General features: G+C 44.2%; 1 protein-coding gene across 1 annotated transcript in view; it reads right to left on the bottom strand.

The window, feature by feature from the left end:
* Nucleotides 1-14,798, bottom strand: part of RIOX1 (ribosomal oxygenase 1) — a 234,366-nt gene that overhangs the window by 174,439 nt on the left and 45,129 nt on the right. The window contains exons 4-5 of the mRNA XM_086927470.1: nt 5,311-5,410; nt 1,486-1,599 (exon numbers count right to left, since the gene is read on the bottom strand). Coding sequence (XP_086783596.1) covers nt 1,486-1,599; nt 5,311-5,410 — 214 coding nt within the window. The remainder of the gene's footprint in view (nt 1-1,485; nt 1,600-5,310; nt 5,411-14,798) is intronic.

Raw genomic sequence — 14,798 nt, 5'->3', positions numbered from 1 at the left:
GCTTGGGTTCCTTTTTGGACCCCACTCGGGTCTCGAAACTGCCAATGGATGCTTTATATCGGCCTCGGCGAGCGGGGCCCCAGGAAAAACGGGGCTACTATGCCGCCATCTTGGCCACTCTCCTCCCACTGCATCTCTTTAAACACCTTGTAAATGCTATCCATACAGGGTGAATCAATTTCTTCAAAATTCAATGCAAGATAAAATATTATTTTAAGGAGGGGATGGCGATTTGTGGAAAACAGAGTGACGCTCTCAAAAGAGACCACCAAAGATGCCAATATCAGCATCCTGCTAGATATATGGGATCAAGAACTCTATGTGGCTGTTGGTGAGGCACTATTATAGGGGCATTGTTTGCGAGTGGAGGGAGGCTTGCAACAGAGGAGGTACAAGGTTCTCAAAGCAATCTTATTCTAAGAAGATTTTCTTTTGGGTCTTGAGTGCCGCCACTGGCATTTACCAAACTGCTGGGATGGATAGATGGCGAGCTGGACGATAGAGTGATATTTGAATGTTTTTACTGAAACCTCCTCCTAACAGAATTACTCTACTTGATATAAAAAAAAGAACAGTTTTGTCCACTTGACCATTCGCTGACATACCATTTTTTCACCTCCTGTTAGCATTTTGACATCCTTTATTTGTCAAATTTATATTTGTCAGTATGTCAGCAAGACACTCTCATAGCTAAATGGACTAGCCTCACCACTGAGGGATAAACTACCCTCTAATTAGCACTGCCAATGCCTTCACTTTTCACTCACAATTACATAATTAGACATACAGAGGTAACAGACACTACTGCACACTCAGGATGGTACCACAATGCCATCAGCATATTATCTAGCAAATATTGTGGCCCAAATATCATGTAAACAATATCACCACACTGGGTTGAATAATAGTAAGTCTACATCAAATGGGACAATACTTGTGTAAATGTTGATATTTATGTCAAAGGTCAAGGATAAAATAATCGGACATACATTCCACATTCACAATGAATTGCCATTGAACACTTTCACGTCTGTTGTCAACATATTGAAATGGAAAAAGAAAAATTGATTAAGTATTTGGGGCAAGAGTTTAAATGCTTCAGTTTGCATTGCTGTGAAAAATCTAAATATAAATACAGGCATTTCACAAAAGGTTTAATGAGTCATGTAAGTCTTCCTTGTGATTTGCCTTAGTGCTTGTATTATACAACTAAACCTAATTGAATCACAAGGTAAATGGAGCCAAGAATCCTATGTTAGTCTTACTGTGAAAGTCATACAGGCTTTAAAAGAGCATGAAAGGAAACTAAGCATTTTTCTTTAGACAAACTGTGGCACACCATATGATCACCTGAGCTAGAACAGGCACACAATCGAGCAACCCCTTGGCCATGTTGAATCGCAGCAAATGGAAAAGAACCCACATACTTGTGATGAAGAAAACAAGAACCAAGTCACAACTCAAAGTGTAAAACATCCTATTTACCTTATAGTAGTCCCAAACGACAAGTGGCAGAGCTCGGCCAGGAGGATTGTGGGTTTCCCGCTTTCCATCACTGTAGCTTGTGACATCCAGATTCACTCCAAACTGTACTGAGTTCTGGGTACAGAAAGGGAAAACATTGCAAACATTTTTATATATCCATTTACAAAGCTAATCTAACCCCCTTTAAATTAGAACAATCTGTGCTGGAATAATCTCTGAAAGAAATGAAACACAGCTTCTTGACAAATCACCTGGCTAAGGAGGAAGTGGTTTTTGAGAAGACTGCGTGTAAAAAGTTCCAAAGAGAAAGGGTAGTGAGGCTACTACTTAGAGGAGGATAACGTTTGTTATAAACTGCCCATCAATTTACCCAGTTAGAATATTAAAAAAGTGTAGCTCTTTCTACACTCAATGCATTAGAGAGGTCGACAATGATGGCAAGGAGATTTTTAAGATTGGCTTCAGTTTTGTGGACCCTAAAACTAAAGTCCATTTCCCAGTGTCTAATCAAGCTATTTGCACAAGATTAAGGTACTTCTTAGACAACAAGATCCTCACAATGAAGCCCATATTGGGAGTTCTAATTCCCTGGACTGAGACACAGAACCCAACTACTGCAAAAAATAAGCCGACACTGTACCTCCTACAATAGAAGACTTGAAGAAGAAGTTGGCAATGTGCAAGTCAGGTTCACCTGAAGACCCATTTCCTCCACACATTTTGGCAGCGTTTGCTGATAATATTGCCCCAACTTATCGGGACTGGTTTTCTGTTTCAGCCCAGTCAGGAGCTATTACAGATTCTTGGAAGAGAGCAAATGTGGTTCCACTCTTCAAAAACGCTAATACAGTTACATGAGTACCAGCTAATTTTCCTTCCGTCTCATTGCTCCCTGCGGCTGCCAAAATCTTAGAGAAATGCATTAACCACCAGCTCAATACATTTCTTGCCGTTATTAAGCTGCACCCTTCCCAGTCTGACTTTCCGACCAGACACAGCACATTGACAGCACTGCTAGAAACCGCTGAAGTTATTAAGTTGAGTTTGAAGCTGGTTTCAATGTGGCACTGGTACTGTTGGACCGGTCAGCAGCATTTGACACGTTTGACCACAGCATCTTGCTACAGAGATTGGAACATCTAGGTGTGGCAGACAGGCCCTTGGTAGGTATCTTTTCTGGGGGAAAGGGAACAGGTTGTATGGACAAAAACCATTCTCTTCAAAAGTCAAACAGTTGAGATGAGTGGGGTGGCCCAAGGTTCTGCCATGAGCCCCATCCCTTTCAACATTTACTTCTCCCCCTGGCATATATTGTAGAATGGCTCTGGATTAAGATGATTTCTTATGCAGACGTAACGCATCGCCTTCGGAATAGATCCATCGCCTACTGCAGGAGCAGTGCCGCGCGTTGCTCTCTGAACCAGTGCCTTGCACGCAGAACAGAGGCATCGCCGCCATTGCGTGTAGGCTCCAGTCACATCTCGCCCACTGCGTGGATCAACACTGATGCATCGTGGCGACTGTGCCTCACATCTTTTTCAACGTTGATGCATCCTGGATTTATGCTCGAGTGTGTCTCATTTATTGCCTCAGTGAGTACAACAAATGCTTAGCACTACCCTCTGATATGCCTATGTTGCTCGCCCACATTATCACAAAAGAGAGCATTTGGTGTTATGATGTTTGCCTCTGTAAACCAATAAGCGTTAACTGGACTCTCTGCACAGCATATCTCACTTTGGTGTACTTTTTATAGAGCCAGCTTCTTACACTAGGGACTTATAGGTAAGTTAAATGGACCAAGTAGGAATATGGCAATGTGGAAAAGGCTTAGGGGTCAAAGCGCGTGCGCTGGGGGCTGGTAAGAAGAGTAGCAATGCACAGAGTCAAAAAACAGTAACATTAGTCCAACTAAACATATGGGTGATCATATAAAATGAAGCATTTTCCTATATGGTACCCCTACAGATGGGTATGCAACCGTTTCAACGCAACTTTTACAACGCATACTGTTTCAACGCATACTGTTTCAACGCACACCATTACAACACAGGATCCTTTACAACGAATGCCTTTACAACGCATGACATTACATAGCAGATGCTATTACAACGCATGCCATTACAACGTAAGTATTGGTAAGTATATCTTTTAATTTTTACATTTTTTAAATTACAGTATTTTTTTAATTAATTTAAAAAAATTAAATTTAAATTAAATAAATTAATTTAAGTTTTTTAAAATATATAGTTTGGGTTTTGGGGTACAGGGGTATTTCTAGGGTTCAGGGCTGGGTTTGGGGTACAGGGGTAGTTTTAGGGTTCAGGGCTTGGTTTGGGTTTTGGGGTACAGGGGTATTTTTAGGGTTCAGGGCTGGGTTTGGGTTTTGGGGTACAGGGGTATTTTTAGGGTTCAGGGCTTGGTTTGGGTTTTGGGGTACAGGGGTATTTTAGGGTTCGGGCTTGGTTTGGGTTTTGGGGTACAGGGGAAAGGTTAGGAGCAACTTAGCCATTCACTTGACAGTTATCATCCAAACAGAAGAACCTGGAATGGATTTAGATGTATTGAGGACAAGTTTTTTCCAAAATGTCTAAAATTACTGTAAATTCCTACCTTAAAATTTCTAAAACTGTGAATATTGAGCTGTATCTTGTATTTATAACTAATTTCTTTTAACTTGATTTAGGTTTGATTTTATCCACTTCATAGTGACCTTTCCTGAAAGTCCAATGGAGGAATCTGCCATATTGTCCCTGTGCCAATCAATCAGTCACCACAATCAACAATACATTTTATTTAGTTGTTTCTATAAAGCACAATGCAATAGTTTTTACCTATTTTGTACAATAACGGCCTTGGATATAAAAATCTGCTTTTGTATTTTTCCAAAGGCTTTTGTGCATTTCGCGATTATCAATTTCTCAACGCTCATTGAAAGTGAATTTACTGATATGAAAGTAATGTTCTATTTCATGAAATGTTTTGGACTTTTGCTTGAAATTATCAAATAGTTTTCAAATGTAAGCCTTTTAATACAATGGTTTTTAATTATAATATTAAATTCATTTAGGATTCTCACATATTTTTTGGAGCCTTTGCTGAATAAAGATGATTTGATTAATTGAATTATTAATTTTTAAAAGGAGGTCAACTTTGCAGTTTAAACCTACACACCCAAGTTAGTGGTGGCAAGCCTGCAATCATGTCACTTTAAAGCTGGCACAATATGTGCTAAAGTCCACTAGTGACATTTAACTTACAGGCCCTAGGGTACACTTTCTACCATATACTTGGGACTTAATAAGTATGTTAAATATGCCAAATAGAAGTATAGCCAAATTCAACATGTTTTAGGGGTCAACGTGCATGCACAAAAGCCTGGTTAGCAGAGTGCCAGGGCACACAGAAAATGAACCAGCAGCATCAGTCGAAACAAATGGGGATGCTCATGCATTTTCATAAACTTCTCAAATACATTCCACAATTGTATTCTCAGCCATTTGTCAAAAAGTTCTTAAGTAAATCATTTTTGCAAACATGTCTTCTGTTTCCACCATTGTAATGTTGAAACACATTTTGTAAAGGCATACCGGGAAAAGTATTCTGCTGTTCAATGCCAAATATCATACGACATATGTAATAAGCAAATGCTTTAATTCAGAATTTAGGACACAAAATAGAGGTTGCTAGTTCTGCGCTTCAAATTAAGTTCTAAAAATATTTCAATGATATGTCCATTTTTATAAAACAAAAGATAAATCAAACACCAGAAAAAATGCTTTCTGACCCTAGAAAACGTACTTATTTGAATAAAAAGCATCCTACCTCTTTAAGAATTCTGTCAAATTCAGCAGTCGAAAACAAGCCTTTGTAGTAATCCGGGTTATGCCTACGGATAAGTGAAGTTCTTTTCTCCCATATGTCACTACAGAATAAAAAAATAAAATAGCAAAAATTAAAATGCAACAAGATTGTGTGATGCCACTTTGTTACGTTTGTGATGTAACCCAAACAGTGATATGCCTTCTAAATGAATACTGTAGCCACCCAGGTTGCCTTGGGCGAAATTCCTCTTAAAACCCAAAGACTGTTGAGGTTTACGAAGAAACTCAGGTGCTTAGTCTAAGATCAGAGCCTGGCGGATGTATGACGTTAGCACGCATACTATTACCACGCATACCTTTACAACGCGGTATTTACAACGAATACCGTTACAACGCATAGCGCTTTGAGGTGCTGGATAGTGGTAAGTGTAATTTTATATTCCAACTCCAGTCCCCGTGGACACCAGGGAAGGTGTTGGATATCAAATTAAACTTATTCCCTATCCTAGAGCGCCCCCCAGCGCAATGCGTTGTAATGGTATGCGTGGTAATGCCTGCGTTGTAATGGTAGTGCGTTGTAAAAAATGCGTACTAAACGTTGTACCGTTGGCCTTCCGCTGCAATTTCTTTGCCCTGACATCCCACATCTGTCCTTTTTTGTTGCTTCCTGTGGGCAGCAATCAAACTGAGCATGATGTGGAGGCAACTGCCAAGTACTTTAATCACAGGAGTAGTGTGAACAGGAGAAAGTGGGGCAAAAGGGAGGAGAACTCTATCTTACGTAGCCGCACCAGGCACGTTCAGTCATTTGTCTCCAGTCACTTTCCGCCATCCATCTCCAAACATCATTTCAATCCAGGTTCGAGCTGACATACTGCCACCAGGGAATAGAGCAGGAAGCTTTTTTGGTAGGTCTTCCTGACATGGATAATGTAAGCACATCCTGGCCCCAATTTTAACAGTAGCAGGCACAAATTATATTAGACACAGTTATTTAGTACCAACAGCAGCAACATTTGCAGGATGAAGGTTTACAACATTTCCAGATGTATGCTGACACGACTGGTAACACGTGATGGACATGGCTACTGTCAGGAAAATTTGGATGAGATAGCATTACGTCCACGCGAACTGCAATGGTCACAAGGTTCCCTCAGCACAGAACGATCAGAAGTTATTTCTCCCAAAAGAATTTCTGATTTCGCTCCAACTCTCCACTACTCCACTTTTACCTGTGCATTTATTCCAGTACTCCACAGAACTCCCTCTTTATGAATCTGGTAGACTTTTAATCTAAGCTATATCATCATAAAGTCTGAAAAAACCTCATTCTTCACAGATATTTTTAAAAGCAAGTAAATGTTTCATTAAATAGTGCAATGCAGTTTTTCACTAAGACACTGCAAGTGCACATACATGTAATGTACATAATTTTGACATACTGGCTCACATCAAAAGCTCAAAACATAAAAGGTGATGAGAGCAATGCCTGCAAATAGTCTAAACAAATAGGAATTGCTCTCTGTAGCAGTCTAACTCATTGTTTTTCACCAGCTGTGCCACTCCAGACAGAAACCTGCCTTATACAAATCAGATATGCACATGTGCTTCGTCAGAACAGTCCATTTCGAACTGCCAGGCAAGGGATCCTTCAGAAAGAAATGCAAGCAATCCCTGACCAGTTGCTGCCTTATTAGAGGTAGCCAATGAGGTACCGGCCTGAATCCTGTGACACAGCATGCAAGGGACCTACTTCTGGGCATACCCATGCAACTTAGAGAGTTACTTCAAAGACACAAAAGGTGATAAGAGAAATTATTGCAACTGGCCTAAACCACAGGCAGGCGCTATGGGTAGAATTCCAACCCATTGTTTTTCTCACACAAACCCAGTCTAGATAGAGCTCTGCTTTAAGAAGATCACATCTGATTAGAAGTAGTGTGGCTCACTGGTTAGAGGCGGCAGACCCGAGAGCAGAGGACGGCCCGGGACCAGGGTTCGATTCCCGGCGCGGCAGGTTTCTGGACCAGGGTCAGCGGACTCGATAATTCTCTCGCCTCGGTGCCCACTCTGATCAGCGATCACACTCGGCAACTCTGGGCATTAGCTTGCCTCATCTTCACTAACGGCCCCACCAGACCGCCGGGGATGCCTGGTCTCACCCTGGAGATACCCCTTAAGGGACCATCTCTCAGGGAAGCCAGGAAGGGTTTCGCAGCGGTCGAAGCGCCTTGGGACCCTACGGGTAAGTAGTGCGCTATATAAATGCCTATACATTTACATTTACATTTACATACCCTGCTCCTTGTGCTGTCTTCCCATGTTGCTGCCTGCACTACCATCAAGTATAAACTAGAATAATTGCTTAAAGGTAATTGAAGTCATTAGCCATCTTTGACACTGGTATTGAAGACCATGTGATGAAGGTGTTTCATATACTTTCAATCAATCAATCAATCAATCATTTCTAAAGCGGACTACATACCCACGAGGGTCTGAAGGCGCTGAGGGGGGGCGCAACTGATCGAACAGCCAGGTCTTGAGTATCCTCCTGAAGGTCAGCTGGTCTTGGGTCTGTCGTAGGCTCATGGGAGGGTGTTCCATGTCTTGGCGTCGAGGTGGGAGAAGGATCTCCCACCGGTGGTTGTTCTTTGGATGCGCGGAACGGTGGTGAGTGAGAGGTCGGTGGAGCGTAGCTGGCGGTTGGGGATGTAGAAGGAGAGCCGTCTGTTGAGGTAGGCTGGGCCAGTCTTTGTGGAGTGCCTTGTGTGCATGGGTGAGGAGCTTGAAGGATATCCTCTTGTTGATGGGGAGCCAGTGCATGTTTCTCAGGTTGGGGGTGATGTGGCCGTGGCGTGGTACGTCGAGGATCAGTCGTGCAGAGGCGTTTTGGATGCGTTGTAGTAGTTTGATGAACTTGGTCAGGGCTCCCGCGTAGAGGGCGTTTCCGTAGTCGAGTCTGCTGCTGACGAGGTACTGGGTGACTGTCTTTATTGTATCTGTCGAGATCCATCTGTAGATCTTGGGGCCTCAATCCGAGTCACAGGTTAATCACAAAGTGGACAGTAACTGGAATTGCTACTCCATCAGCATTAAACAATCCACAGTAACTCCAAGAGCCGAGTATTAAACACATGGAAAATGCAACTGTTGAAGGTAGTCAGAATGTCCGGGTGAAAAACTGGAGAGAAATAATAGGAAAAAATTGCAAAGATCAAAATAAGGGTGAACAGCCTTTACAACAAGGTTTTTACCATTTTGTGACTTCAACACGCATTTTTAAGCATGCATGTCTTTAAAACGTGTATGTTTTTACTATGGATGCTTTTACCACTCATTTAAGGTAAATTGGGAGGGTGCAGGGGTCTCCACCCCACAAATATATACTTTTTTTTCCACTCACTGAAAAAACCATATGTTTAAGGCACGTTATAGTTAGAAATTAGCATTTTAAAAAACGTAGAAATTCACTGAAAACCTTAGGTCTCAGGGACGTTCTAGTTAGTAGGACATTTCTCTCGTACAAAACCATAGAAATTCCCCCGTTATAGTTAGTTCAGCTAACAATAACTTGCGCCCCGCTGATCACAGGTTTAGTTGTCAGCATGCCACAGCCACTCCCTCACCACTGGTTTACACCCACACCACACCTATGCAACAAAGGAGCCACAGGACATGTGACTCTGCCAATAAACAGGGCCAGGCGCACGTGCTCGATGCCATTCTCACTCTCTATCTGGGTATGTCCCAGTGGTTATTATGTTGGTGGCAGCCGAGACACTTAGGCCAACACGGGACTCCCGCAATGTGGCGATGACTTGAGGTGCATAGAGTTGGTGGCAGCCAAAGCACTTTGCCCGTGCAGTCAATTGCCCCCAACACGTGCAGGTAGCCTGCTATTGCGTGGTTCCCTTGCTTGGTCCCCAGCTGTTCCTGCGCAGTTTGGGTGAATGAACATGCAGGTGATGCTTACAGGTACAATAAATCCTGCATAATGAGACCGTAACAGAGGTTTGTGTGGTTGTAACGTTACGTTTCTTTCCTATAAAGGTTACGACCACACAAACATCTGTTATGGTCATTTTGTGCAGAATTGATCATACCTGTAAGCATTCCAGTTTGTCTGAGTGCAATACATTGTACCATATTACGTTTGTGACCATACTAATGCTTGACCATTGTCTTCATTTATTCAACAGGTTTCTGAATACAGAGTTTGGGGATTTCCAGGACGATCTACAATTATTTCAATCCACAAGCTGATGTTCCCCGTTGGGAATGTCACTCGTTGTTTGATGTTTTTATGTGGTTAATTTATGTTTTTCTAAAAAAGTACTGTTTTTCCCCTACTGTTGACTACTAGACTTCATGACCTGGCGCACCCCCATTTCAGAGACTACAATCTTGGATCTGGAGCACAGGCGTCAAGCAACGGTTGGGGCTGGGGTTGGTTGTGCAGGAATACTACGAATTGGTACGAGCGGGTGGTGCGGATCCAGGGGCTCGAGGTTGCTTTTGTGGACATGCATCCAAGACGTGTGAGGAAGTTTAATAGGGCTGGCTGCGAGACTCCTCAGACTCTCGCAGTTGTTAGTTGGAAGGTACCAGAGGCCAACAGGTGCAGCACAGCCAGCAGCATTGTCTCCGGAAGGATGTTGATTGTCCGCTGTGTTGGAACCGTCAGCCTGTGAGCAATGTGGCAGTGTGTACCAACTAGAGAATTGGCCGATATCTTTCGCCACGCTAAAGTACCGATAACTCAGCGTTAAGTCCCCACTGTTGTGTTATAGGGTGACTCTAAAACGAGCCCCTGTGTTTATAAAGACTTTGTTGTAGCTAATTGCAAATCACAAGAAAAAAGATGAAAAAACAAGAAAAGTGGGTAGGGTACAAACACCCTGACCCTCTAGGCCTGCTCAGGGGATCCCACAAAAACCCCAGGGACAAAAAATTATTACTATTTTTTTTTTTTTAAGTGGCTGGGGGCACGAAACAATAAAAAAAAAAACGACGGGGCGTATTCTCAAGGACTTCTCGCCGAGTTATCTGCACTTTAGCGCAGAGAAAGTGGCGAAAGAATCATCATCCCATTCTCAACCTCGTGAAAACTGCAGATATCACCAGTTTTCCAGCGATAGCTTCCGCAAAAAACATCGCCACGAATGAGTGACAACTAAAGCTAATGATATGCAGAGTAGGCGTTCCTGTGCAAAAAAAACACGAAAACACCACTTCCCGATATTTTCAACGACCAGCCAAATCTGCGATGTGATTCAAAAAGAGGCAATAAGGCAAGTTACAGTAAGAATTTAACATCTGCCTTTTACTGGTGTAAAGCAGGACAACTACTTACAGTATGAAAGGGAGCCCAGCCCCGAGCCCCATCTGAAGACCAACACATGTCAAGAGCTACTGATCATGCAGCTCCGACACCCTAGAAGGCTACAACACCCACCGCCAGGACCTCCCTCCCTGACCACCCCCTGACCCCCACTACCACGGAGGCAGCGCAGAACAGGACAGCGGACCTTCCCAAAACTGCATGGCCTCTCAGTCACACAATAGCTGAATGTTGGGAGAGGTGGGAACCAAGTATGTGTGAAGGTGGCAAGTCACCCATCGATAACAATGCACACAATGCCAAGTGTAGCGGTGATGTGCTGGACAGATCCCACTGTGCAGAGCACAGACACAGAGCATGTGTACATATACTGCTGGTGTTTGTAGTGCTGTGGACAGTGGACGCAACCATGTTACCTCAGGCAGTGGGGAAGATCTAGGTCATGGTGCTGTGTCGTCCCCCCTGTAAGCGGAAGAGGAGTGGGCTTGTCCAACGTACGCCACTCCAGTGTAGCAGTGTGAATAAATAGACCGGGGCTCAGGGCTTGGTTTACTTCTGGGAAGGCTAACGCATCTGCTAGAGCATCGGCCCGCACCCTGCCACGAGGCCGCCGTCATGACCGCCGGCCTCCTCAACACAGGCCCCCTGCGAACCCAGCGGCACAGCACCACAGAGTTATGTCTGTACAGAGTACTGCCTTCGATGTACACTGCGGGTAGCGGGGCACACCATTCAGATTGAGTCGCGATTGCACATGATGAAGTCCACTAGGCAACAGACATTGCTAAAAGTGCGGCCCTCCCAGACCAGGCATCATCGCTGCCTGTGCACACGCTGAGTGCTTCAGGTGCCACTAACTCATTGCACCACAAGTTACTGCCACGTAGCCTTATTGAGGCAGAACTAATTAGGCAAAAGACATTGCTCACAGTGCGGGCCGCCCGGACCACGCATCATCGCTTGCTGTGCACATGCGGAGTGCTGCAGGTACCACTAACTGTGCAGCTCAAGTCAACACCACATGGCTGTAGGCCCTTGCTGACCACTGCCTCCGGCCTACACTGCGGTCAGCAGGGCTCACAATTCAAGATTAATGCCTATGCAAATTGTGTAAGAGTATAATTGGACCAAATGCTCCCTATCTGTGCAGCTCAAGTCAAAATTGAGTCTTGATTCATTAATTGCAGAGTCCAGTAGGCAAAAGACATTGCTACCTGTGCGGCCCGGCCGGACCACACATCATCGCTGGCTGTGCACATGCGGAGTGCTTCAGGTGCCACTAACTGTGCAGCTCAACTCAATGCCACGTGCCTGTGGGCCCTTGCTGATCGCTGCCTCTGGCCTACACTGCAGTCAGCAGGGCTCACAATTCAAATTCAGTGTTGATGCATTAATTTCAGAGTCCAGTAGGCAACTAATTAGAATGGCCCTGAAACTTCATATTTCGACAATGTATTCCATACATATTTCATCTTTTGTTGCCTATGCTGTGGTCCAGCAGGGCTCACAATATGAATTCAACCTTGATTTATTAATTGCAGATTGTGACAAAAAGCATTCCTCGATGTCTGTGCTGACTTCTGCCTTCCACCTACACTGCGGCCAGCAGGGCTGACAATTCAGATTGAGTCGCAATTGCAGATGACAAAGTCCAGTAGGTAACAGACATTGCTACCAGTGTGGCCCGCCCGAACCACGTATCATCACTGGCTGCGCACACGCTGAGCGCCACTGTTGTCACTAACTCAGTACACCAAGTGGTTCTGTGCCCTTGCTGACCGCTGACTCTGGCCTACACTGCGGTCAGCAGGTCGCACACATATCCAATCCTGTCCTGCAAGTACACGCCATCATCGCGGGCTGCACACACGCTGAGCTCTTCAGGTGCCACCAACTCTGTGCATCACAACTCATGGACCCTTTATGACTGACCTTTGTGCTGTAGACACCGGACACAACAAAGTCACCTCAGGCAGCAGGAATAACATTAACAATTTCTTCACATGAGCACGCTCATCTCTGGTGCCCCTACCTCAGTGCACCACAAGTCATGGATCCTTTATGATTGAATATCTGTGTGTGATCCGATAATCACTGCTGTACTTGTTGCCGGAACCAACCATTTCATGAGGGCTGGCTTACACTCACCCCACATGCATCCAGCACAGACGTCACTGGACATGTGACCCTGGTAATAAAAAGGGTCCAAGAGCACATGCCCGTAGCCAGTTCCACGATCTATCCAACTGTGTCCGTGTGTTCATTATGTATGCATGATAGCCCTAGGCCCTACCACATTACATTGTGCTGTTGACTGCGCATGCAACCATGTTACCTCTTGCAGTGGGAAAGACCTTGGTTAGGTAACTTTGGGTCATTCTAGGAGTACATGGGTAGGGACTGGATGATTAGAGTACTGCAAGTGTATGGTGAATTTATAAGTGCTTGGGTATTGGCGAAGTGATTGGATAAGTACACATTTTGGTGGGGCCTAACCCCCGATCACAAGCTTGGTTTTTTATTGGATGCCAACCAGTGGCAACTCCGGCGGAGTGTCAGGATTGCAAACCAAGCCTCGGGAGAGGGGACGCCACGCAGAGAGCGTGAGTAGGCACCACACCAATTTCTGAGGCACCAGCCTTCTTTGCTATGGGATCCCCCGCAGCCTTTGCTCTCGTATCCTGGGTTCCCGCCCACTAAAATCTGGGCCACTGGCTGGCGGGACTACCGCAAGGATGCCTGGGAGTCCAGGAGCTTGGAATTCTCATTGTGGTACACTACATTCTCATTCAGTGGATACCCTCCCAGGTCGTTAATCTCTGGATCAAGGAATTCTGACGGTTGGATTCCCGATTTCCCTCATCATCCCCTTTGGTATCGCTTTGTTCGCTCTGAGTTGGCAGGGTATGCCCAGACGTGGGCCCCTTGTTCACTCTACCACTGGATTCAAGATGGCCCGGCTGATGAGGTTTATGAATCCGAAACCGGTCCCAGGATACTTGTTTCCGGTCCAGGAAAGACATGCCTTGGCAGTGCGGGCTGGACTGTTCCCATGAGGCACAGAGTCAGACTGATTTGCATATGGCCATGTCTGAACTGGTGTGGTGGAGTGAGCTAAAAAATAGTGATAGATGAAACCCAGATCAGTTGACTGTGGGTGAGTGTTTGATTTGCTCTAACGCTCCGTCCATCATCCCCTTTGGTATCGCTTTCTGAACCAAGAGCTACCTTTTTGCCAAATTTGGTGCGATTCCTTTAAGCAATTCAGGCTGTAGCCTGTAATAAAATGTTGTATGTCAATTAACGTACGGGTAACACTTTTTGGGACCCCCCCTTTTTTCTCAGCCCCCGCTTGACAAATCACCCCCAAACTTTCAGGATAGGAGCTAACCTGGATAGACTTTTTTGGGGAGAATTTCGCGATGAATCGTCAACCAACACCAAAGTTATTAGCAGATCAAAAAACGCTTTTCCTATGAAAACTAGGTTCTAACTACAACTAGTAGGATACACACATATATATATATATATATATATATATATATATATATATATATATATATATATCCACAAATATGGCTCAATACTGTAATCCAACGGCGCTCATCCACCGGTGCTGACTTCAAAGCAGAGCCCCGCTTTCTTAAATTCACCAAAAGCTATCAATCGATAGCATAAGTCAGCACTCACCACAGAAATTCTTTCCTCAATTGTCACGGTTTATTTGGAAGCAGCATGCATCACATAGCACCAACGCGTTTCGCAACCCACTGTTGCTTGATCACGGTAAGGATACAATGTTACAGTTCCATTTTGTATTTAGAAAAAAAAACGCTACAAACTCAAAACAATGACATCACTTCCTGTCAATTACAGGAAGTGGCTGGGAAATGTAGTTTTTGTCATAGGAACGAGTGTATCTTTAGGGAAACAGCGAATTCATTTATAAACAAAAATGTGTTATATTCTGTGAATCATACAATTCTCAGGTAATCTCAAACTCTTTATGCACAATAGGATCATTATTACTCATTGGTGATTTTGGTAACGGCATACGGAGACCTTTAAATGCAGGCAATTCGAAGTGCCATCTGGTGGACAAATTAATTATGACCACACAACTGAAATTAAGCTCTCTGGTGAGCATG

Source organism: Lissotriton vulgaris, chromosome 6, assembly GCF_964263255.1.
Source record: "Lissotriton vulgaris chromosome 6, aLisVul1.2, whole genome shotgun sequence".
Classification (NCBI taxonomy): Eukaryota; Metazoa; Chordata; class Amphibia; order Caudata; family Salamandridae; genus Lissotriton; species Lissotriton vulgaris.
The sequence above is the reverse complement of the archived record's forward strand: the minus strand, read 5'-3'. Positions and strand labels throughout refer to the sequence as shown.